The sequence below is a fragment of the Plutella xylostella genome, chromosome 16 (assembly GCF_932276165.1).
Source record: "Plutella xylostella chromosome 16, ilPluXylo3.1, whole genome shotgun sequence".
NCBI lineage: Eukaryota > Metazoa > Arthropoda > Insecta > Lepidoptera > Plutellidae > Plutella > Plutella xylostella.
In genome coordinates, this window is record NC_063996.1 from 7,770,385 (window position 1) to 7,797,718 (window position 27,334).

At 38.8% G+C, this 27,334-nt stretch overlaps 1 protein-coding gene across 1 annotated transcript; it reads left to right on the forward strand.

The window, feature by feature from the left end:
• Nucleotides 1-27,334, forward strand: LOC105381736 (serine/threonine-protein phosphatase alpha-2 isoform). Its single transcript, NM_001309104.1, is given in 8 exon segments — nucleotides 1-177; nucleotides 334-465; nucleotides 1,264-1,480; nucleotides 3,598-3,686; nucleotides 23,020-23,216; nucleotides 25,247-25,394; nucleotides 25,956-26,094; nucleotides 26,861-27,334. Coding segments are annotated over 8 exon segments (987 nt in total). The 5' UTR covers nucleotides 1-116; the 3' UTR covers nucleotides 26,865-27,334.

Below are 27,334 nucleotides of genomic sequence, written 5' to 3' on the forward strand. Positions count from 1 at the left end.
CAATTCTGCTGAGAATTGAATTTCGTTGATTCTTTCACTATCGGCAAATATCTCTGCCATCCTTTCCTAATTTTACATTCTGTTTAGTCATAAATCGTGCACTAAAATCATATCCAATGGCTGACAGAGATACAGATGAGTTAAATATCGACAACGTAATAAAAAAATTGTTAAAAGGTAATGTTGATAAAATGTTAAAATATACGCAAATATGAAGTGTTTACGGAAATTATTAGTGATAAAAGTGTCCTGTTGCGTTATTAAAAGTGCTCAGTGAAATATGTTATACTGTGTTTGTGTTGAAGTGATGTTTATAAATTTTGTTGTTTTCAGTACGGGGCGAAAAGCCTGGTATGAATGTACAGTTGACCGAAATAGAGATTAAAGGGCTTTGCTTGAAATCACGAGAAATATTTCTGTCACAACCGATATTACTTGAATTAGAAGCCCCACTAAAAATTTGCGGTAAGTTAGAAATCCTAAAATGCACTACTTTTTATTCCAAGTCACTTTCGAAATCTTGAGGTACTCATGATTGTATGGAAGTGGGTAAGAGAGAGCTCGTACTAATTATTCGTTGAAATTCAAACCTAAAATGCTGTTTTCCTTATTGAGGGTATTAATCAAAATTTATGCCTTCTAAAATAAATCTTATTTATGAGTTCTAAAATATAGTCTTGCAGTTCCATTCAGTCATGTTTCCCTAATTCACCCCTACTAATTTATTTGTGTTTTTTTAATCAAATGTTATACATAGAACTTGATTTTGACTATACTACCTTATGTTTATTTACAAATTATCCAGTTTCAATCAAGTATCCATTCAGACCACCCTACAGACAATCAAGCTGTTCCTTGTCTCCATGTCTTTCCATCTGCACTCTAAAATATCTACTCCAGGCCAACTAGTATGCTATACTCGTCGAAATATAATAGGCCCGTTTGGACAGCTACACAAATTTTCTATTTACTCTTGATTTACTTGATGAAATACATAAAGACACAGCATCTGGCTTATTATTTAATGGCCGAATGAAAAAAGAACTTTTAAAGCACCAAAAGTTACTTATTGTTTAGATTTTTCATGATTTAGGTTTGTCACCACCATCCCATACATTTTGGAGCTGTCCAAATGGGCCATATTATATTTCGACAACTATAGTTGCTTCCTTTTGATCTGGAAAAATTAAGTTAGCATTCACAACACATGTGAGAAGCAGATAGTCCTGTAGTCTTCCGCATTAATAAAAAAAATCCTTCCAGGTGACATCCACGGACAGTACTATGACCTGCTACGGTTGTTTGAATATGGAGGTTTCCCACCGGAGTCAAATTACCTGTTCCTCGGAGACTACGTGGACCGCGGCAAGCAGTCGCTGGAGACCATCTGTCTGCTGCTAGCGTACAAGATCAAGTACCCTGAAAACTTCTTCCTCCTCCGTGGCAACCATGAGTGTGCTAGTATTAATAGGATTTACGGGTAAGTTCATTTGCTTTTTTTCTAATTTGCCGCATTTCAAGTACAGACATTGTGTGACGTGTGTATTCATAAATAAATAACAACAGGAGTTTGACTTTGGTGCTGATCACCATGAAAGTGAGCAAGTCAGCACAGTAAACTCGGTTGACCGTTGAATGGCGTAGTGGTTAGTAGCCCTGACCGCTATGCCGAAGGTCCCGGGTTTGATTCCCGGCTGGGGCAGATATTTGTTTAAAGACAGATATTTGTACTCAGGTCTTGGGTGTTGATATTTATACATACTTAATATGCATCTATCTATGTATTTGTGTAGATATATCAGCTGTCCGATACCCATAACACAGGCTCTGCCTAGCTTGGGGTCGCATGGCCGTGTGTGAGATGTCCCCACATATTATTATTAACTCACTGACTATTTACCCAAGGATAGATAAATTTAATGTAATCAATGTAAATAATAAATTCCAAAAAGTAGGTAAATTATATGAAATTGACAATCTCTAATTTACAAGATAATAATATGTGTGTGTTTATTTATTATTGAGAATTATTTGCTTCATTGATATGATAATACTTTAATTTTATCTAGCTAATTTAAATAACACAATCATGAAACAAACATATTACACTGCCAACATCTTCAGATTGAGTAGCTAGTAGTGAGAAAATTATTTCTGAAAAATATTGATACTACACTTTTGTAATTAAAATTTAATATCTATGTGCCATCTAAACAATATCTCATGCCAGCATTTGCACTGGCAAGCAGGGTTCGAAATGTCCTAACTTACCATGTAGGCCACTGGCTACTTTCCTGACAGTATTTCAAAGAAATGCAGTAAATAACAAGACAAAGAACTGTTGCATCAGGCTGCAAAACAAGGCATGTCCAGTTTTAAAAAGAGTATACATTTACGGTCCCCAATGTTTTGGTCATGGGAAGTGGGCACCGCCCGCCACCCTCCTGTCTCGCTCTGCCGATCTCCAAAATACCGATACACCTATATGTAATACACATGTATGACATTTCCTTTATTTTTAAAGCAGGCTAAATTTGGCATTACCACAAAAAGTTTAGTACAGTTTTTAACTGATGTTTATAGGCTGTAAAATGGCTAACAAACGTTATAAATCAGTCAAATACCATTCTAAACATCTGTTAAACTTTTTTTTTTTGTGGAATACTGATGGTGTAAATTACCTACCTGCTTTTTAACTTCATATGAATACAATAAAGAAGAATGTTATCTTGAAAGCTTTCGTTAATATTATCAAACAACAATTTTAGGCCAGGTTTTTGCCAAAACAAATGGCTTTCACATGCTATCTACGAAACAAGGTTAACTCTCATTTCAAGTTCAATTTACTTACCAATGTTTATAAAGTTAGTAAAACCTTGATAATTGCAATTAGTTTTACTTCTGATTTCATTCCCATATGCATACAAATGACTAGGTAGTACAGTGATGACCGTGGTTATAAAAACGTAGTGTGGGACGCCCTCCAATCATTTCAGTATTTTTGTGCTTACTGTCACTAGGTATTTGTTTAAGTCTCTTTAAATTGAATGCATCATAAATACCTATTTATTTACGAAGCATCAATTACTAATGTAGGTCAAAGACCGATTATCTCTACTGTCGAGCCAATGAAAACATTATTTAAATGATACAATTTAAATATCTACAAGACTTGTACAGTCTATTGCGGACAATTTATTTATAGTGAGTAGTTATAATGCTTTTCTCTATATTTTTTACTCAATATTATATTTATCTCAGCCTTATCAATTATCTTCATCTTTAATATCGTTCACGCATATTTATTGTGATATCATGGTTATTTATAAACTTGTTGATGCTTCGTATTTTTGTAAGGTTTTCTAAAAAATGATAAAGGAGAACATTTCTTTAACCTTTGGTACAATAAATTGCATAGAAAACATTACTGCAGTGTATGACGAACGATTTTAAATAATAGGTATAATATAGCTAGAGCGAGCGTGGGTGCATTTAGTGATCACATAATAAGTAAGATATAATAAATCCAAATTATAAAAAAAACACAAAAAAATGTGTAAAAATATCTATTTTAACTAAAACTTTTGTTGTCCACAGATTCTACGACGAGTGCAAAAGAAGGTATAACATCAAGTTATGGAAAACATTCACAGACTGCTTCAACTGCCTACCCGTGGCGGCGATAGGTGAGTCACTTTCTTTACACTCAAAAATAACAACACACTTGGCAAAATTTAGGGCATTCACTACTAGATTTTAAGTGCGCCAGATTTGATCCACATACAAGTGTGTGTAAACTATAAACTGCAATTGAAATAAAATTGTGAATGTGTGTTTCTATATTTACGTTATGCTATCCTTGTATTGGGATATAATAAATAGTAAGTCAGTAAGCCATCTGATCGGTAGAATCGTAAAAATAAATAGTCAATTACTACGTAAGTTATATTTATATCCAAATGTTCTTGAAAAGCTTAATCCATGAATCCTAAGGTTTAACTCTTGAGGTGTTTTTCACTGCACCAATGTTCGTCGTGTTCCTTCAATCGCTATTTTGCAATCGCTGAAATAGAATAGTAGCCTTTGAAGATAAAAAAAATTATGATTCAGTAGATTGATTTGAGAAAATAAATATACACTCGCGGACTTTTGAAGCGTGCAATAAGTGTTGATCTAATTTTAATCTAAACATTCAATATCGAATTGAATTCTCCGCTGTTTTCTTTGGTTGAGTTCTATTAATATCATTCATCATGCTAGCACGCTTTTCAGATAACCTTATTGAAAATGTTGAAAAACTACACTGAACTAAACTCTTTGATATGTTTGGTCTACTCACTGAGTGTCTAATGAACTGGAATAGTGAACACTAGAGTAGGCTCATGCTGTTGACTAACTTATTAATGTAAAACCTGTAAATATACTGTATTTCGGAGTATTTCTAGACCAAAATATGGTTTACTGATAGTTTGACAAGGGATTTATACCTTTTTACAAAATTCTGTCAAAAGCTCGTTCAGATTCATATAAATTTACGGTCTAAACAAATAGAAAATCTATCCAAAGCTGTACTGGTAACCCAATACCATCTGTTATTACACCAGACGGTAAATACGGTAAATGTTTGACACTTCAACCAAAATGTGCACACTCACACACCATGGTATATGATGTGTTGCACGGGAGGCGTAATTTCCGCATCGCAAGACGTGTAGGCAGACACTACTGCAGTACGAGCGAGATCGTTGACCTTGCCGTGACATCCGTAAAGCAGCCCGGTTATTGCAAGGGCGCTACATTTTACGAACGTACGAATTCTACCGGTTTTTGAAGAATTTCAATGTATTTTGAACTTGGTGGCTGTAGGGACCGGCTAATGGCATCAGGCTTAATGTAAAAGGATGAAGACATGTATTGCATTTCTAAATGCTTAATAAGAAAGAGACACTTGTGCTGTTTTTCTCTTTGGAATATGTTGGTGAAAAAGTTCCTACCAGATTTGTTAACGAAGATTTTATTAAAAGTCCAGACTCAGACCAAAGATGATATTTATATTTCCATTGGGGATAAGTACTAGTGCGTGTTGGGAATATAGATCACATTTCTAATAACTCGTCTAGACTACTGGTAGGCTATAACAGTGGTGTAAATGAACTGAAGCTTATATTTTGATTCTGAAAACCCTATGAAAGCCCTGTATTGTGCTGATACCTACGATATAAAGCTTGAAAAAAGTACTGGTACACACTAAAGCATCTAAACCATTCACCTTGACAAAACATTAGCTACATAGATTGCTCGCTAGACATCTTTAGACACCACAACGCAACGGAAACATTTCCTTGTTAGCTAAATGTGTGCTCGTTCTCATCTTACCGTCTCTACTATAAATGTATGAAGCGCATTAGATGATAAAATGCAAACTATACAACAAACAACTACTTATATCAACAATCGTAGAAGCTATTTGTGAACAACTAAACACGTTATTTACATATCATGTGCAGGCATTCAGGATGATGTGCAAAACAATTTTATAAAATTGAGGAGTGCACGAAAGTCGCCTCGTAGATGACTATTCCTAACATGCAACGCACCCTGGGCAGTCAAAGTCTTACATGACAAACCCTAGTCTAGCTGTAGTGTTTGTCATTAACACGATAATAAAAAACAGAGAGTGACTAAAGGATCTCTTCAAGTCTTCTTTACTGTAATGGAATACTTCACAGGAAAATATACACGGACCAAGTAAGAAAACGCATTAAGTTTTCATGAGCTGCAGCGCGTTAGTTTGACCGGGGTTGTTGACTCACCTCTGGAGAATCGATACCAGGCGCATTTATTGTGGTCTCCTCGAAAACAGTGCTTAAAAGTATTGCCAAAGGGTCTTTACATTTTTGCGCTTGTTTACTTGGTGATTCAGTATTTAAGGAAATGTGGGGTAATGCCACTAATGGTTTGAAATCATAAGAAGGTAACCGCAATGCTCACGCAAAAAACGCCACTTTAATATCCTGTGATTGTGTATTTGATTGGCAGATATTATGTAGGTAGGTTTAATGATGATGTGTGTGAATGATGAACATAGTTCTTTAATTTTTAACGAATTTTAAAGGAACCTTTCGGTCAAAAACGAGTACGGTACCAACTTCCCTTGAAACGTACCGCTCATTCCGCTAATCCAATCAAATGAAGAATTCATGCAGCTCTCCTCACATGTACTAGTACAAAGAGCGCAGACTTTCCTTTTCAATTGAATCCCGTCGTCGGCGTCGTGCTGATGACGTCACACGGAAGCGGCGCGGGCGCAGGTATACTCATAGCAAGTTGTATGTACCTGCGGGGTTACTCTATACTGAAGAAAAACGAAGTTGCGGAGCGCGGCTGCACGAGCCGTGACTCTATCTCGTTGACTTGTATTAAATGTGTCGATTGCAAGACAGCTCTGGTTCGTTCGTTTTTCGTCAGTATAGAGTGACCCCCTGTTTGTAGCATCGCCTCTGGACCGGTTTGATGTTATGCGATTTTTGGTGACCGGTTTTGACGACCGGTAGCACGCATCCGCAGAATTGAGTGTCTGCAAGATCGGAATATTTTTGTCAGTTTCGTTGGTAGTGTTGTTTAAATTTGAACATTGTTATTGAAGCATTCTAAACCCCGCCGTATAGTTTATCAATTACCCGCGTTATAGGATATATATGGCGCTAGTTTCTTTTATTAAATTGGTTAGATACCTTATTCATTTAGTGTATTATTCTCTTATGAACACTACAAGATCTCGGTTCTAGGTATTTCGATCCCCGTTAAAAACATATTGAAGCTATTCAAGTATTCCCAAGATATCATAAATCCAATAAGTATCTTTCCTTGAAACCCGAGTTCAAAGAAAACCCGTCGATAGGAATATTGAAAAACAACTACAAGATTCTGATGTTGCTCTAAGGAAAATTTTGCCTTACATAAAACTCTTTAATTATTCAAATAGTAAACACGTTTAGGATCTAGGTTAATTAATAGATCGGAAACAAATTAAGTAATGAAATGCCTGTCATGGTTTTTGACTGAGCATTCGTTAACTGTGGCATATTATGTAAAATATCTAACATGTTTTACAAGCCAATACTTTCATCCATAAAATCTTTACCCAAATACACATGTATGGTTATAATTAAGTTAGTTTAAAGGGTTACGTAGTTGTAGGATTACTCTAGATTTAAAAAAAGAACGAGCGAATGAGATCATTCAGGGAATCAATACGTTTACTGCTGAAACTTAGTTTTTCCTGCTTTAGACATACCCTATGGTCGCCCTAAGGCCCGGGTCTCCTATTTACGCCGCAGGTCGCGTCCAGCGTCACGCCGTAGGCCGCGTCACGATGCTCATTATAGCAATGTACTGATGCGGTCTCCCTCACACGCCGACGTTGGCGCATAGACGCCGTAGGTAGGCCGTAGGACGTTGATCGAAACGTTTACGTCAAAGTCGGACGCCGCATATAGCATAAATAGGAGACCCAGGCCTAAGTGACATGACTTTATGAGCTAGCAACAGCACTCTATTACAGAGTATCTCCTTAACTGTTTAATTCCCGCTAAGTTTATTGCTCTAGGCGTGTTTATGGGCTCAGTTTCTGGTTCAAGGGCGATCGTTTACGGACACCGTTGTGTAAATGCCCGTAATACCGCAATCGTTTTGATGGTCCCACCAGGTAACTGGCTCTGCTAATATGATATATGTGGGAGCGTATGTCCACTATCTATAATGTATAGCAATAGAGTAATGACGGCCGGTGGCAGCGATGTTCTGCAGGGTCCGTTTCATTGGGATAAGTTTAAAGGGTTCTACAAAATTGAACTAATACCTATATCCCAAAAAGTTATCTTAATCAAAAATCGTGTTAGAGCATACATAATTATTATAATTTTACAATATAGGTATCCGATTGTATACAAAATAATTTTAAGAGAAATAGGCGGTGCCCAATAAAGCTGATATTTTCGCATAGCAACAAACAAAACACACCAATTATCACAAAGTTAATGCCAATCACGACTCCCGAAAATGTATTCACAACATTACAGTGCGGTATCCACGGCGGGTTCTGACGGTTCCATTTAAAATCACAAAGCGTTCGCTTCAATATTTATTTAGGCACTTCATTTACGGGCCTCGGGATCACTCTAGCTTACGGAAAACAAAGTATCGGAGTAATAAGATCGTTGCTGCGCTATTCATGACTCTTATCTCGTTGCATTGTACGTACCGATTGCATAACAGCTCTTGACCTTCGTTTTTTGTCGAACTAGCGTAACCCTCCGGGGGTGCTGGCACGTATATGATCTTAGTGCCCATCTGGAGACGTGACTCGAGGCTCAATGCAGACGGCCTGCGGGTGTCTGGCAAGAGCTGTGGAAACGGGGTATAACTTTGTATGACGAAATAGCACCATATATCATCAGATTGTGATAGTGAACAAAAGAATCCAACGCGATGGTATTATATTATTATAAACAAGTAGACTTCAATGAAGAGAACAGGTCTATCATGTCGGCCCAAGTTAAACACATTTGTAGGAGGCGGCTCAAGATAGGGAAGCGTGGCGAAGAATATCTGTAGCCCTACGCTTGAGAGGAGGTAACAGGACTATAAGAAGAAGAAGTGTAGACTTCAATTCTTCCGGGCCCTTTAGTCAAAAATTTATGATTTGTCGGTCATGTGACCGCTCATTTACACAGAACTCTGAAAACCAGGAACTAATAGCCAATTTACGACGCAGTACCTAAGATTAGCGCAATTAGTACGCCGGGTCAGATTAATACCGAGCAGTTGGCTGGAGCCGGTGTGCGAATGTGCGGAAACACATCGACTGCTTCTAATTATACTGTTAGCTTCCATAAGTCGCTAATGGGAGATACGCGGCGATCAAACTTTGCAATCGCCTGGAACGACTAAGCGATTGCGATGCTCTCTAGTCATTCATCCTTATTTTAAATGTAGCATCGGTATTACAAATGATTATAAACACTCACTCGCGCCTTCAACTATTTACTTATTCTATTGTATGCAAGAAGCCGACAGAGAAGCAACAACCCACCTTTCCCTATAACTCCAAACGACATGGTAAAGCTCACGATAGAAAATTCAATCCTCACATCATTTTAATCCTCAAAAGAATCTACGCTATCTCACCTGAGATCCTCAAATAGCGTGTCATTCGGCGTGCGTAGATCAGGAGGGTTACTCTATACTCACGAAAAACGAACGAACGAGAGCTGTCGTGCAATCTTCACGTTTAACACAACGAGATAGAATCGTGGCTCGCGCAGCAGCGCTCCGAAACTTAGTTTTTCGTCATATAGAGTAACCCCTGGATCGAATAGTTGACCGTCGTTACACAACTGGCAATTGGCTGGCGAGGGGCGGCCAATCGGTTCAAGGCCGCAGAAGGTCAGCTCCGGACCTATTTGTGGGCCGCACGTGCGCCCCGGCTTGCCAGGTGATGCCATTCCTTCAGGGAACTAGGTTTGTTTGAACCCAGAAGATTGGTTTTTCTTTTTGCGCGATGGTATCATTCAGTTTTGAGCCTTACGTAGAGTTGTTCTATCGATTTTGAAGATCGATAACGATCGAACGCCCCAACGATAAGGGTAAGGGTCAGCCTATTGGTTCCAATGCTGCACATTTCCATCAATAAACCTCTATAGACTTCTGTACTCTGTGATTTACCAAGCAATGGTTGCGTAGGCTTGCGACCAATCATATAATGGTCCTGAAGATCCTGAAAATATTAATTAAAAATGTTATTGAACAATTTATACAAGTCACAAGAAAAATAAGATGAAATTTATACTCTTCCTAACAGCATTTTCTTATTAAGTTCACCTGCAAGAGGATAAATACAGAGACAGAGACAAATTGATAAAATATGATACATAATACAATATCTTCATCCTTTATCCCTATTGTTTCTAAAGCAATTACTCTCCTAGATGTATTGCGATACTCACATCCACGTCCCGCGTATTTTTATCCGATAAATCGTCCAAGGTTTAGGTCGGAATAAACGAAGTCTATTTTCTCTACACAACAAGGTGACTTTTCTGATCTTCTATCGCTTATATCCAGTAAACCTTTTCATACCTTATGTTATGTGTTACATAAGCAGTACATGTTACGTGCTCTTACTCGGCAGTTTTATGATTAGGGAATGCGGGACCTTGTGAATAAGTATTGGGTATCGTGTCGTGAGATACAAGTTGTTCTCCTTTATTCCCGTCGAGACACACTTCTTTGAATATCAGACTTATTTAATGGTGAAAAAGTATTAAGTTATTCTTTGATGTCTTTCTTCTAAGGTATAGTTTGTACTCTAGGGATAAACAATAGGTTATATTCTATTACGCAGGAGGTCACAGTTTTGTTTTTCCTAAGCTTCAGAGCGCTGCGCTAACCACGGGTCTATCTCGTATGCGTACCTATCGATTACTGAAAACTTTCGTTCGTTCGAAAAGTTAGAGAGTGACTCCCTCTTTACTTTTCTCGTATATACGCATTTGATCAAGCGGCCATCTATTACACAACACTGGCTATGTTCTCGAACTATTCCACTATTTATTGTTATGGCACCGATGTGGCGCGGTGGTCCAGAGACCTACATGTAGTGTTGTGTTGGCCGGAGCCGTGGCCCACACAATGCAAACGTGGCAGTAACTAGGTTACAATCACAAGTATCTATGGGAGTGCCGGTGACGCTACTGAATGTACAACTATTGGATCACGTTAGTAACTTGAAAAAAATAATGTAATTTCAGCTCAATAAATAAAAATATATACAACACTTACCAGTACGTACAGTTTAAGTACTACAGTAGGTTACTTTACTTCGGGTAGGTATGTACAGGTAAAAAACAAATGTCCAGAATCAGTAGATTTCTTTTTTTAAACATTCTGAAGTTTGTTGTAATGATAATAATATTTACATAAATGAATGCCTAAAATGTTTGCTTCTAGGACAAGTTTTAAATAAATACAGTAATCTTGTTTATTGTAATCTTGAAATTCATCAAATAAATCAATTCTGTTCGTTCTTGATTGTTTAATATTTAACTTGAACTTAATTAACAAGGCAGCTTTTAAGAATTTAGGTTAAGTGTCTTAAAGAGATTACATTAATAACAATGAATATGAAATACTAGGTTTTCTCAGCGATATTTATTGTTGGCGTATTGCTATTTTACTCTGATTTAAAATGTATACAGACTTAATCAAAAAGTAGACATGCGATAAACAGTTGCGTAGGGAAATGAAATACCGAAAAACTCCTATTAAACCTGGTTTAAACTTTTTTGTGGTATCTGAGCCAGTCTTGTTTAGATCCGTCTATAATGTTTTTACAACAGCCACTATCAGTTTCACCGGCACATTTCGCTATCGCACCTGGCGCGGGTCGTTGTCTGCGATCGATTGGCAAACTCTTTGTTTTATTCGCAACCCGACGGCTCCGGCGCTCTTGCGACATGCTTAACAGGCTCATTGTCGAAATATACATTTAGTTTCATTTAGATAGTTGGCTGGTTTTACGAAAATTGCTGAACGTCAAATAGGTACCTACTTACGAAGTCAGGGGATAAGTCCTCAATGTTGATGGGCCGATTGCTAAAAAGATGTAAAATCACGTTTATAATTTTATTTCCGGAAAAAAACAATAATAATATGCATAAAGCGACCAGTGGAGTTATTCAGATACAGGAACTAACACCCACATACCTAGAAGAAAAATAATAGATAGAATATTGGGTAGGATTTTAATCATAAAAATGTAGTATAAATACAGCAAATTGGAGAAATTGTACCAAATAGAGTAACATTTATCTCCCAGCTCTGTTAGGTAAACAAGACCACTCGCCAGAAACCTTCTAATTGCGAAACTTATTTACGCGTCGCAGTTTCCAAAACTTTGATTGCTCCGCTAGATTCAAAGCTAAAAACATGACGGGAAAATGAATTCGCACTTTATTAGATTGCGTTGCTAAAAAGCTTCTGTAGGCTATAAATAGAGGGCGGTAGTGGTCTTTGACGTCAGAGTGATGGCGTAATGACGGGGTGTGGTGCAACTGACAGGGGTCCACTCTATATGACGAAAAGCTAAGTTTCGGACCGCGGCTGCGCGAGCCACGACTCTATCTCGTTGTATTAAACGTGCCGATTGCTCCACAGCTCTCATTTGTTGGTATTTCGTCAGTATAGAGTGACCCTCCAGGTCCACCTGGAGATGTAATCGCTTTTATTTTACGCCTGGAAATAGACATGAGGATATTTACTCATGTTCTGTTAGCTTTTTTTTTGCGTAACGCCATTCCACAGTTGTGTGTGATGTTGTTGGATAATTTAAAAAGATACAATCTTGCCTCCTTTTATATCCGTCTGACACAAAAACAAGAGATTACGTAAAAAGAGACAATCGTCTCGTTGATATACTACAATGTCTTTATTAGCGTTCCCTTTCTTTTCCGTCTGGCGCAAGAATCCATCCGTTGACCCAGAAAATTTCGTTAATACCAACAGTTGTAGTAAAATTCTGCGAAACATAAACGGGATCCAGTATCGTAAATGAATGAATAACAATAGAGAATACTTAAAATTCCCAAGGACGGGCGTTATTAGAAGCTACCGAGGGAAGTGGGAGGCTCGTGTAAGGTCTCAGCTTATCACTCGAGAAGCGGAAACTAGGCCGGGGGTGTAGCGTCAGTAAACAGACCCCGAGTTGCCTGCTCACGTCGGGCAAACATATTTAATACAAACTGGGTGGAGTGTCAGTGCAAAAGGAACGCCACGACAAATGACAATGGGCGTTTTGGGACCTATGTCCAATAAAGATGAGTCATACATCGTTGGATAGCTCTTTTCAAGTGAGCAAAAAAATATTATGACGACAAATCCGTATAAGTTGTCCATTTTGAAATATATTCGTCGGAAGGAAGTAATTTTCTATGGCATTGCACTCTCTCTCGCCTGATGACAGTTAGAGCGTAATACACGTAATCACGTGAAATATTATAATGAAAGATGATCATTTTGTTATAAAAAATCAAAATGAATGTGAAACAATAACAAAAACATTAAAATTACAGAAATACAATATAAAAACTTTCAAGGTACGATTATTCTAATTGGACAGTAAATCAGGACTAGCGCTTCCGTTATTCATATTCTGCAAAAAAATACCTTTTCAACGATGTATCACTCATTTCTATTGGTGATGGTCCCAGCTTCCATATATTTGTGCCCATCATCATTTAATAACACCCCACTTTTACCATTGAGTCTGTAGTTAGAAGTTTAGTGATCTACTAACCGAACTAATTCAAAGAATTTATTCATTGGTATAATGGTTGTCATTAGTTTAATTTGAACAGGTTTGATAGGTAGACAAAATGCGGACAGTTGTATGCTTTATTTTTGTATAGCTGTTCCCGCGCGCTTCGCTTCGCCTTAAAAAGTTTTCCCGTGGGAATTCCGGGATAAAAAGTAGCCTATGTTCTTTCTCAGGGTCTAAACCGTATGTATACCAAATTTCATTCAAATACGTTCAGTAGTTTTGGCGTGAAAGAGTAACAGACAGACAGACACAGTTACTTTCGCATTTATAATATTAGTTAGGATGTGACTTACCATCTTGTTCGCATATCGTTGATCTAAAACGTTGTTTGTTGGGACTACGACGTCACACGTGTGCCGTGCTTGCAAATTAAGTAACCCATTAAGGTGCTTTTCCACCAGCGATGTGCTATGGATGCGTTGGAAAACCACCAACCAAATTCATTGGACCACATAGCATAGCACTAGTGGGAACGGATTTTTATTCACATCGTATTACCATAGCTGCATAGCACATACATTGTTCTGGTGAAAAGTCGATCTTAAGGGGGTACGGTTCGGTCGCATTCATTCATTCTCTCCAAGCGATTTCATTTGATTTTGTAAGGCAAAATGAGTTTTGTGGTACATGTACTACAAATTAGAGACAACCCCGACAACCTATCACAAAATCGCGCTCTAAAAAGTATGAGTCAAGAAAATAATGATTCTTGTGATGGAGTGAATTTAACTCAAGTACCTTTTCTTATTATGAATTTAGTTAGAAGGCGCATTTCTCCGGCGTAACGAGTTTGAAAGTTGTTGCGGAACAAACCACGGGTAAGATAAACTTATCTGCGAAGCAGGGGGTCACTCTCTGAGACGAAAAACGTAGCTTCGGACCAACGTACGAGCCACTGCTCTATCTGCACAGCTTCGTTCTTGTTTCGTCAGTATATAGTGACCCCTCACTCTGGTAATGATGTACACGAGAAATAGATAGCTAGAGGAAATGCCACATGCATTTCTACTCGCCCGCCGGCAAGCGTTCTCTGATATCTAGTCAAGTCTGCTAGGGTTAATTGAAGTTCTACATAGAATTTAATTATTTTTCAAGAGAGAAGGCCGAGGACCGAGTGTTGTGGCGCTCCTTGGGAGAGGCTTATGTCCAGCAGTGGATGATTATTGGCTGATGATGATGATGATTTTTCGAGAAGAGTTATGTGATGCGGTCTAACGCTCCTAAAAGTAGTAATCGCTGTGATTTCTAAAATATATTTAGGATCTTGGTTAGATCAAACTATTTAAGTACGTACAGTTTAAATATCACTATGATATACAAGCTGTACTGATTTTCACATAATATTATATTATTTACTCCGGCAATTATGATTCGCTTGTCATAAACCCACACATAATGTTATGCTCATTATAGCTCTCTGTACAAAAGATTCATTTACATTATAAATAGTGATACTTGCCCTTCCGCCTGTTACAGGTGCTTTAAATAACACCGGAACGAAAGGTAGCTGTCATCCCGCTTGCGTACGATAAATCGGATTATGAGGAAAATATTTACCACTCCATGTTTGATTAAACTGAGATGAGCTTTAGGGTGCTTACATAGAGAATCGGGTTCCCTGTATCTACCTGTACCGGTAACCTGACTATGCGAAAGCGCTCACTCACGGAGCATTTCCAGGATTTTAAATTTCATGAGCGCTTTCGCATAATCAGGTAACCGGTACAGGTAGATACAGGGAACCCGATTCTCTATGTAAGCACCCTGGCATTTATTGTCACAAATCTAAAAGGTTCAGAAAATGCCTAACAACTATCTCACAATAGTTTTCGTTTCGTTAGCTTTTTAAGATGTAGGGTATCTGGAACCCTATACTTAATTTTATATTATTTATTGAATCGGATCCCGTTGACATCGATCGTTCATTCACATTTCGAAAACTGGGCGAGTTTCTGATGAGAACAATGCTATGTTTTGACTTCGTGCTTATGCGTTATGCCTGAACGTTATTAAACTTAAGCTGAGGCTATTTATCACAAGTGAAAACCGCAAATATTGCAACTCAAGCGCCTCATGGTCAAAGAATATTATATGTGTGTATGTAATAGAAAGACGACAGTCGCAACTGCGAAAATGAAATCGGAGGGACAAGTCATGCTAAATGCACATCTCATTATTAATTATCAGTAAACACGCACTCTTCTAGATAAGATAAGGGGCTGCTGGGAACATCGCTGAGGAGAAAATATCGGTCAAGTGCGAATTCAAATGTGTATGTAAGTAGTAGTTTGTTGAAGATAAAAACGCCGATGCACGCGCAATGTCACTTTGACATTTCGTTGACATTGATTTGGCGCCCAAACATGGGCCCTTATTTCACGTCTGTGCGCCAAATACACTGCAGATATTTATGATAATAAGCCTCGTCGAAATACCACAGTTTCAGTAAATCACCTCTTTTATTTTGCTCAAAATGCCGCCACCATAAATTTTCAGTCTAGAAGTCTAGACTAACAGTTTGTAAGATAACCATTGAAACCTTAAAACTTTGCCTACAAAACACGTCGATAAAATAAAGAGTAAGAATAGTTTTGTTTACAAAAACTATACATTTGAAGTCCTTAATGGTTTGTAGGTATTTGGTATCATGGCGATAGTTTTAATCCGCAGAAAGGTCGTCGGTTTCTTTTGGCCATGACGTCACCCACAAGCTTTTACAATGTCGACTACAAACATCCTCAGGAAATGACTTAATGAATAGGACTTACAAACGAGGTTAAGGCTAAACGGAGATAGTCGTATTTGCATTTCACTGTATCACTATAGCCCTGCTCTGCTTTATACGTAAAGTAAGATATTGATGTTGATTCTGAAGGCAGAAATTCTAATTTTAACGCTGTCAAACTAAAAAATTTGCTAGCATAAAATGACATTTACGGAAACAATCATAGAGTCGAATTTTAAACAAAGAAATTAAGGTTTTGATATCTCTAAATTTAAATTTTCTGCCTTCAGAATCGATATCAATGTACACATTAGTAAAAGTGCTTGTACATGAATAATATGGCAAAGTTTCTAGGGGTCACTTTTAAAATACTGTACTTTTGGAATCAATTCGATCCAGTTTATTATAAGTTACACAAACATAACTTAAATTATAGAGTAAAATATTTTAGACACTAATTTATCATTAGGTATTCCGGTTAAAACAATACATATTCCTATTTAGCTATCTGTACAGTAATAATAAGTTTGTTACATTTTTAGCATAATTATGAATTAAACTATAATTGAAAGGGCAGATAGAACTGTGTTGTTTGAAAATCTATTTATGGGTGACCTTAATTCACAATTGAATGATTTCCCTTTGATCCATAACGAATCACAATCCAAAATCTAGAGCCTAAGGGCTATCACAATAAAGGTAAATCAATAAATCATGTTGGTCGACAATTTATTTGGGTCAAACGATTGTTGAGAGTTTGTAATTGCCTATTTAATGTTGCTGCCAATTGACTGTCTGACCATACTGGGATAGTGTAAGGCCTTAGCGTAACTAGGTACTTATACAGTAGCAGACACAATAAAGTAGGTCGCAAGTCGCAAATGTTCTTGTACACCTTAGACATGATACCACTACAGTTCTTGGCAGCCTGACAACAGCTTTTTTATATATATTTAATCGGGTTACGAATTTAGGTAGCATACAAATATGTAAGTACAGGAGTTTTGGAGTTGCTTCTTAACTGAAAAAGCGACTTTCACGTGCAAATACAAAATTCATACGAGTTTTTTGCAAAACCAAGACGTAAATTACATAAATTCTCCCTGTTAAGCAGGCATTACTACCGTTTGCGATACACAAGGACATGGGCACAGGTAGCGACCTAGTAGCACTGACGATGACGAGCGCTCAATCGGCTTGTTTGGGGCTGCATATACTCGGCTGGATGCCGCGGCTAATGTCAGGGCCGCGCCCGCCTCATGGCCAGCCAGTGGACACTGGAGCGGGCCTTGTGTACCAAGTTATTATTTCAGTGACTGCGTGAGTTTTTTTTAAAACTCTACTTCGGATTTGGAGCTTGGGAACTTTGTTTAAAATACATCTCTTCATTTTTACCAAAAACAAACATAAAATAACACTGCAAAAAGGCAGTATTACTACTTATAGTTATAGCAATGTCTACCAGACAGCTATATGTATGATGAAAGATCGGCTTATTAGTAGGAATCATAAATTCGGACGTTGTAAAGTGATCGAACGAACCATGATAATATTATTATTTCACAGTAAACCTTTCTTTGAAGACTTGCAAAACGTTGCACATCCAAACAAGCTCTAAAACGGGAAATGTTCCACAGAAACGCGTGGCACATTTTATCTCTGCCACTCGTGTAGTCTTGAGTGGCGCCGAGTCCTACATTCGGAGGGCCCTCGCCCGCACGTGAATACGACTGGAGTCTTCAGACGTGGCTGAGGGGTCACTCTATCGGACAAAAAAGGTCACTCTATGACGAAAACCTAAGATGCCTGCTACGCGAGCCACGACTCTATCTTGTTCTGTTAAACGAGTTTGGATATGGAGTTGTTTTAAACTATTGAAAGAATGGCATGAGGGTGATGCGATGGATGATCGTAATAGAAAATGATGGTATGGATGGTGTTGCCACACTGCAAGGTATTCTAAAGATTAGTATATTACATTAAAAGAGAGAAGCGTCCGTAGTCGAGCGGGCCTCAGTAATCGTAACTGATCGATGAGGTTAAGCAACAACTGACACGGTCAGTCATTGGATGGGTGACCAATTTCAAGTGTTGCTTTTCTGGACGCTTCCGTGCTTCGGACGGCACGTTAAGCCGTGGGTCCCGGTTGCTGCTTCGGCAGCAGTCGTTAAGCCTAGTCAGAGGCCTTCGGGCGGCTTGAAAACATCTGACAGTTGGGTTGCCCACTTACCCGACAACTCTCTCAGCACAAGCTTGCTTGTGTTGGGGTCCACCAACCCGCACTTGGCCAGCGTGGTGGACTGGCCCTCAACCCTTCCTTGATTGGAAGGAGACCCGTGCCCCAGCAGTGGGGACGTAATGGGTCGTGATGATGATGATTAAAAGAGGGTCGGCAGTGCTTTGTAATACGCTTATTCAGCATCTGATGTTTTTATAGCCTATGGATCTTGTCAGTATATTGTGTTTTCGATGGTAAGTGGAAACTTTAACCCTTGACTTGAGGTTAAACTGAGCATTTAGAATGCTGACCTGACGTCAAAATGCCATCGCTATTAATAACAGGAAAATAGAGTAAGAAACAACAGATGATAGGGTATCAACGACACGTTGATCTGCCAAGCTTCATCATAATCAACGAGTATTGTATTACAATATTGTCCGAAGGGGTTCCGTATACTCATAGGTCACTCCCAAGAGCCCGCTATTCGCTTCTTTTTAGTGTCTCTGTAACAAACACTACAGCTAGCTAGCTGTACTATCTTGTCACCCTGAAATACACACTTGAATACATTTAGTATGATGCTCAGGAGCGTCACTCTATACTAGGGTTTCTGCTCGAGAATTCTCGAGCTCGAGAAGATTCGAGAAATTCGGCTTGGTTCGAGACGAGAAAAAAATCTGAAGACTCGAGAATTTCTCGAGCCTTGAGATAAAAATTAAGAATATTTAGTTATTTCGAATTTTCCTGCGCCGCTTAACAACACACACGCATATCATGTGCGTGTATTATGATTTATTATGCTTCATCTCCATTTAAGCTAGTGCTGTACTAATAATACCAATGAATGATTAAAAGATAACGTAGTAATAGTTACGTACTGTTTCTTAGTTCAGGTGGACCAAAAGAAGTCATTCGATAATGTTTGGCTCTCATTTTTTTTCTAAATGAAAAACTTCGATTCTGTTTTTTGATTAGGTATGTTTATTTGAACCTTTACAATTTTATTGGTAAAGTCGAGAAGATAATATAGGCCGAATAGGCGCCGTCACAATTGATTGCCATTTCTCATCACTTCAGCGAAAACTTCGGGCAAGAGATTCTCGCACTCGTGTCGAATGTTGACCTTAAGGGCTTCCAGAGACACGGGCTTATTCACCTAAACACAAGACTTAAAAAAACATTACCCTCCTTCGGCAGTCGGGTAAAAACCGCACAGAAAACGGTTAAATCGGGCTATATTGCAGGGAAAAATGACAGATAAAATGAAAAAAGGCGACCCAGAAACTTAATAAACACAATTATTCCGCGTTCTTGGGGAGTATATCACTCCACGGCTTCTGGCCCTGTAGCATATTAAGACGTGACAAGAGTTCTCCGTCGCGCTCGCTCTTGAGGCTGCGCGATGTGAGTGAGCGCGAAGCAAATCTCTTGTCACGTCTTAAATGCGCCCCATACTAGCCCTTCTGAATTTGTATACTGCATATGTCCAGTCCACCAATATCAAAACTGATTTGAAATTGGCGGCCATTTGCAGAAATGAGAGCAACTTCCAATAGGGTGATTAATTTTGGCCCACCTTGTACTAGTAATTAGTAGCTAGATAGACAGCTTATTATGAGTATATACTCTGCCCATTATATTATTGGTTTTTTGACATTCGAAATCCCATACATATTTGATGACTGCAAAGGAAAACAATTACCAGACATAAGGAAACGTCTAAAATACAATAACATAGTGGAAGCTCTATAGTTAAGTATTTTCTTTGTGATTGAGTTGACAAAGTAAAAAATGGAGATTTTGTGTTTTTTTTTAAATTAAGGAATTTTTCTAAAGGTCTTCTTAGAAAGGCTCGAGACTCGAGAAGACTCGAGAATTTGGGCTCGAGAATTCTCGAAGCTCGAGAACGAAAACAGGTCGAGAAATCAGAAACCCTACTCTATACTGACGAAAAACTAATGAACGAGAGCTGTCGTGCAATCGGCACGTTTAATATAACGAGATATAGAGCCGTGGCAAGCGCAGCAGCACTCCAAAACTTAGTTTTCGTCATAAAGACTGACCCCGCAATCTTGCCCCCAAATTTATAGAGCTTTTTGACACTCTACAATAGGCCTAAAATTGACGTTATGATATACGAATTTCAACTTTTTGACTGACGTACAGAGTCGAAACTCGTGTGTTTCAAAGTGAATTTTAAGCTTATTGTAAATTTACAATTTGGTTTATGAATTTGAGGGTTAAAGTGTACAAGTTTCCTACCGATGTTTTCCTTCACTCGGCTCACAATACAGTGTTGATAGTCGGTCAGAGTTTAATCAGCGGTTGATCCACGTGGCTGTTAATTCCGACAATCTGCTCGCGGGCGTTCAGCTGCCGCGTGAGCGTCGCACGTGAGCCGGGACTGATTACCGGGGACGTGGATTGTGGACGATGTGATGCTGGTTAATGAGGGGCTTGCAGGTTTAGTCTCATCTGTGGAAACGTCTTCATCATATGGTTAGTAAATGGTCTACTGCTGGGCATAGGCTATAGCATCTGTCCTAGCCCTTCCTCTTACAGCCACTACAGACAACCTGTCTAACAAGCTGCGGTTTTTATTTTATTAAAACTTAGAACGAAACGAATCGGCTTTGAGAAAAACGGCACCTTGAAGTTTGTTTTCTTCTTTTCTCTCTGAAGTAGATATTTTCCCTGTTTCGTTTCCTTCCAATTTATTTTATTACTGTAGCTATCGCGTTATTTACATTTGCGTGTTTGTTTACATGCATTGTTCTCCGAGTCAAAGTTGATAACATAATTTAGCGTTTAAAGTAAATAGCACGACTGGTATGATGTATACCTACTTTAAATACATAAACTGAGGCTGTGTTTTCCCATAGATATGCTTTGAGTACACGTCTGTCCGTATCTTCGTATATGTTGGAAATTTGTGATGGGATTCCACATTTTTCACGTCTTCAATTCTTCATATTTCTTCCAATCATTGAACGCTATAAGAGGCACTAAAATATTAATGAATTCCTAATACAACTGCATATTTTAAAGTCCGCTAGTGAATTAAGTACTTATTTTATTTTACAAAAAGTAACTCTTACCACACATAGAACGGTTCTGACTTCAAAGTTCCGCCCTCAGCTATTCTACAACTTACCACTGTAGGGTTGCCTCCTGAAATATTTAACGGAACTCGTAGCTGTAGGTACTACTTTTATGACTACATTTAATATTTAGGTACTAACTTGGGGTTTATATGAGTATGCAGGGTGCATTATGTCTCTATCGATCAGAGATGTATCAAGTTAGTAATGGCGATTTCACTTTAGAATTCCTTGTGATATTTCTGTTGCAATGACTAGTACAGTTAGAGGGCAGTCAGATATTCAAGAAAACCGAATCATAATTTACACGAAAAATGGCAAAAAGTGAATGGACCTCCATAAATCATTCCCCCTATCAGTGGACTGGTGGATGTGTAGGAATGTCGCTGCCCCGACCCCCGCCGAGGTTATCAGCAAGAGGGGCAGAGGCCGGCGCCACTCGGCATGTCTTGTCTAATGTTTGCATACCTACTGTTCTTATCATGTAGCTCTATTGTTATTATGAAGTTGTTCGTTTAGAGGTGCAAGAGAGGGGTCTTCTTGAGTGACGTATCCACTGTACCTTAGGTGTATCCAGCATACCCAGGGCAGTTAGCGACTGACAACTAAGCTGACTGGCTAATCCTTTCACCACGGTGACCAATCTTAGTCCAGTGTTTCTCTTCCACAAGTTAGGAGTTATTTATGGCATATAAGTGAATTTGTACATAAGCGAACTTAGGTTATGACGAAACTTAAATAGCTAAGCCAGTATTCTGCTTGAACAGAGGATATTATTCCTTTTGACGCTAATTCTTATACATTATTTCGTGTCAACGACCATGAACGCAAAACTTGTAAAACACAGCCATTCAGCCATGTGACACGGTCTTATCCAGTATAAACAGTGATTGCAGTATCAGTTCCGGCATTATAATCTTGGTAATTAAACCGAGCTTGCTGATAATGATAACAATCTTCGAAAGAGTTATAACCACCTTATGATTTATCACGTATCCTGCCGTCCACAGACAACGTATTTGTATAGAAAGACAACAATGCCAGGCGTATCATGCGTAACCATTGTTCCACGTCTGTCTGTAAATAAATAGCTGCCCGGATGGCCATTAGGCCAGCCTTTCCTAGATAAAGAAAATCACTTATTTGCTCTCAATGTACACATCCTATAAATATGTACTTATACCTATAAATATCCCATTTCCAGCTGGAAATATTTGTTGCATGAAGTTTCTTTGTGGGATATTACTATCTAAGAAAACATTACAAAAGTTTTCATTTAATCAGCGAATAGAGCTTAGACTCCATCTTTTTTACCCAGTACACATTCTGCACGTTCTGCCTAAATTCATTATTTTATGCCTCTGTTTTAGCTTAGGTAAGATTCGGAGTCTGGTCATCAATGCTTCATCATCAGCCCCTAAGTGTCCACTCTTGGACACAGGCCTCTCTTATGGAGTACCACAACACTGTATCTTCTTCCTCAGTCAGACTCTACCGGTAACCTGTCTAAAGTCAACGACCTCTCACTGCCACTCTCGCCAGACCTCTATGTTTACCACACAACAATTATTAACTTGCATGTTCTCTTCCACAGTGGACGAGAAGATCTTCTGCTGCCACGGCGGTCTCTCCCCCGACCTGCAGGCCATGGAGCAGATCCGGCGCATCATGCGGCCGACCGACGTGCCGGACCAGGGGCTGCTGTGCGACCTGCTGTGGTCCGACCCCGACAAGGACACGGCCGGCTGGGGCGAGAACGACCGCGGTGTGAGCTTCACGTTTGGGACTGAGGTATGTGAAGTTTGGGAGATAGGGCTTGTACACAAAACAGCGTTGCGACGTCGCATAGCAAAAACTTGCGACAGTAATCAAGCATTTTCCCTGAAAAACTATGAAAACAATCGCAGATTTTTGCGACGCGTCGCAATGCAGTTTTGTGCACAAGCCCTAAAGCGGGTTACGGGTAAAGAGAGGGTTTTAGCGCGAGAACCGAGTAAACGCAGAATCGGATTATGTTCTGTGATCATAGTAGCACGCTAAAAGGCTAAGGGAGGGTCTTTAGTAGGGTCCCGAATTATTGATTGAACAGTCCCTCGGCCCTAGCTTTCTGTTATCGTGTAAACAGCTTAATCTAGAAGAGATGTTCAATAAATTTTATTGCTTGAAGAAACAAATGTTTTGCACAAACTGTACTGCGATAAATACGCCGTGGTTCTGATTGCAAAATCGTAAAACTAATCAATTGGAGTGCTTGTTTCTGACTTCATTTTTATGCGTCAAGGCTGTTTCTGTATTCTGAAGAGTTAAGTTAGAAATTGTTAAAACGCTGTACACTGATGAAATTGCGCTATCAATATCTTGCGCAAAGTAATGCAGCCCAAGTTTCTAACTCCTAGTAAAAAATATTGTCAACACTTCATGCAACCTTGGAAGTGTGAAACTGAGCATAATTCACAACAAATCAGCCGAACTAAGTAATTGCTACTTATTATTCTATCTCGCTGGACAAACGAGCGCCTGTCACGATTAGTTCCACTAGCACACTAGATGGACAATTAGTTTATAGCGCAAAAACATGCTATTGTGTTGCGCTTTACTTTAAAAGCTAGATTATTTTCTAACAGGCAAACCTATCTGTCCTATAATTAAGTTTTGATGAAGTTCCAAGTAGCAAACACTGATGAAAATTGTTTCAGGAAGAAGATATTCTTATGTTTCCATAATTAAAGTACTTAATACATACCAATCATACCATTGAATGTTTATACGAGATAGTGATACGACCATTTTTAACAGTATTAATGACTAGAAACAAAAACAATAATATATTATTTTAATTTTACACAAGTATAAGTACATTACGCTTGATAACTTTAGTCCATCCATCACCGTGAATCAGTTTCCAATCTTCAGTTGTCGATAAGATAAATAGTACTGAGTCACTAACAGTAACTCTTATTGGTCTAGCAATTAAGGTCAATATCCTTTTACTGTATTGCGAAATCACGGATGATTTGGTCAATTTTCCAATGATCAGCTGTTTGGTATTCTTTTGACTGATAGAAGGACAGTCTATGAGATATGAGCAAAGGTATTGTCAATAGCATTTAAGATTGTTGTCTGTGGGATTTCCTGAATAACTCATTTGCTATGTTACATCATCCATTCACACAAAGGCTACGAAATACTAAACTAAACATTTAATTTTAATGAAAATTAATTTGAGTTAATATTATTCAATATGAATTTATAGGATAACGGAATTTAGCGATGTCGGTATATAAGTTCATTTAACTGGATGTGTAACTGTCAACCTCATTAGCATGTGCTTTACAAGGACTTATTACAAATTGCTCCATTTGTGACTTGTGCTTTGTGCCCAGTTGCAAAAATGTTGTAAAATCAAACGTCAAAACAATGATGTGGGTACAATCATCACGACCCATCACTTCCTTACTGCTGGGGCTCGGGTCTTCTTCCAAATAAAGAATGGTTTAGGCCTAGTCCACCACGCCGGCCTAGTGCAGGTCGGTGGAACCCAATACAAGCAAGCTAGTTCTGAGAGAGTTGTCGGGTAAGTGGGCAACCCGACTGTCAGATGTTTTCAAGCTGCCTAGACTCTGACTAGACTTAAACTCTTGCGCTGTTGAAAGTTAAATAATAAAGTATACATTATTTGATAATGTCGTGTAATCGTGTATGCCTTTAATGGTTTTCACAACGAAATGTATGTTATGTAAAAAATATTGTTATATGTGTTGTGTTAACTGCTGGTATTCATTATTAAAATAAATAAATAACCATGATGTTTTACTCCCCAGGTGGTGGGCAAGTTCCTGTCGAAGCACGAGTTCGACCTGATCTGCCGCGCGCACCAGGTGGTCGAGGACGGGTACGAGTTCTTCGCCAAGCGGCAGCTCGTCACGCTGTTCTCGGCGCCCAACTACTGCGGCGAGTTCGACAACGCAGGTCCGTGCACATAAACCATAACTTTTAAGCCAAACGTCCACTGCCGGCTAAACTGAGAAAGTTTTTCATACATAGTGCTTAGTTTGCGGTGGACGCACATATATGAAAAACTGGCGCAACTATGCGAACTAACTTGGACGTTCGGCTTTAACAGTTCTACATAGTTCAACTACTGCTATAAGCTTGAATTCGACGTCCGAATGGTGTAGTAGTGGTTGGTGAACCTGACTGCTATGCCGAAGGTCCCGGGTTCGATCCCCGGCTGGGGCAGATATTGTAAAGACATATATTTGTGTGATATGTGTATAATATGTATCTATCTATGTATTCGTGTAGATATATCAGCTTTACTATTCCCATATTACAGTGTCAACCTCTGCCTGGTTTGAGGTCGGATGGCCGTGTGTGAAATGTCCCGCATATATTATACTATCTATCAGTGGAAACTTGTAATACTTAAGCCTTTTACTGCTCATTCTATTGTTAAACTATAAAATTGTGCTGTAAGTTTCCCTAAAATAAAATAAATAAATCTAACTCCTCCCCTCTCCCCCCTTCCAGGCGCGCTGATGTCGGTGGACGAGACGCTGATGTGCTCGTTCCAGATCCTGAAGCCGGCGGACAAGCGCAAGCTGTACTCGGGGCTCAACATGGGCCGCCCCAACACGCCGCCGCGCGCGCAGCCCAAGAACAAGAAGAAGTGAGTGTGTGTAGTTAGAAGTTACATTGAGCGGCTACCATATCACCGCTTCTCTTTCTTAACATTAAAACAATCATAACTTCTATTAAAAGGCGTTTTACAAAAAACTAAAAATACACAAATTATCATCAAGCTAAGGCCTATTATAGAACCTAGCACCAACAACCTAGTAACTATATTGTAGGATTTACTGAAGTTTTTGTCAGAAAAAGTCTTTTTTGAAATTTTTTCAAAGTAACTTCTAAATCGTAGGCATTTTTTTCTCATTTCTATGTTCTAAAAATTGGTACTACCTAGCTGAACATTACTGTATTTTTACTTTTTGGAAAAACGTTTTAGAAGAAAAGTTATGGTTGTTTTTTTTATTTGGGGAACGCAAGACAGATGCAATACATTGCCTTTCAAGAGTAGGGGTACAGATGTCAATCACTAAAGAATCCGAACGGAGGTTACTTAGAACACATATTATTATGAAGTTTCTTCTGCACCCCTATTTGGACGCGATACAGTGTCCCTATTGTCAGATGGAAATATTTTCTTGCAAGCGATATAAAAAATTACAGTGGATGGCACGCTAAATACATAACTCTAACTTTAAATAACTGTTAAAAGTGTTTAGCGAGTCTAACCACTATGCTGTGCTATCTTACTTTTTTGAGTCATCTCCAACAATTTTATTGTGATGTCAACTTTATAATTTACCCATGTACACCCTTCACTAGCCTCTGTGTCATTTGTACTGAGTGTGTGTTTGTTTCCTTCCCAGTTAATCGCCCGGCGTGGATGCGGCCGCGAGCTCCTTCAGTTGTCTCCTTTACCCGAGAACCTCTACTGCCGTCTGCTTATAGCGTTTTAGGGCCGCCGCGTGGACTTAGGCCTTCTGATGAGGGCCTTTCTAAACCTGTTATACCAAGATACCTGTCTAAAGTCGTTAGAATTGTATGAAATATGTTGTAGATGGCGCCACTGCTTGCTAAACTAACAAAAACTTGTAGTTAACATGAAATGCCAATGTGGAAAGAATACTCAAAGATTTAATATTTCAGTGGCATACGATACGCGACAAAATTGGCTAACTACAGAACTAAAATGCTATAAGAGACGGTAGTAGGGAAGGTTTAAAGGTTATTTCTCTGTATTTAGCATTATCAGTTGTAGCCCTTGAGTTGTATTTGTGAGCTGAATCTATGTCCATTCCCTATAACGCTTTCAGAGTGAAAACATACGATGCGGTATGTAG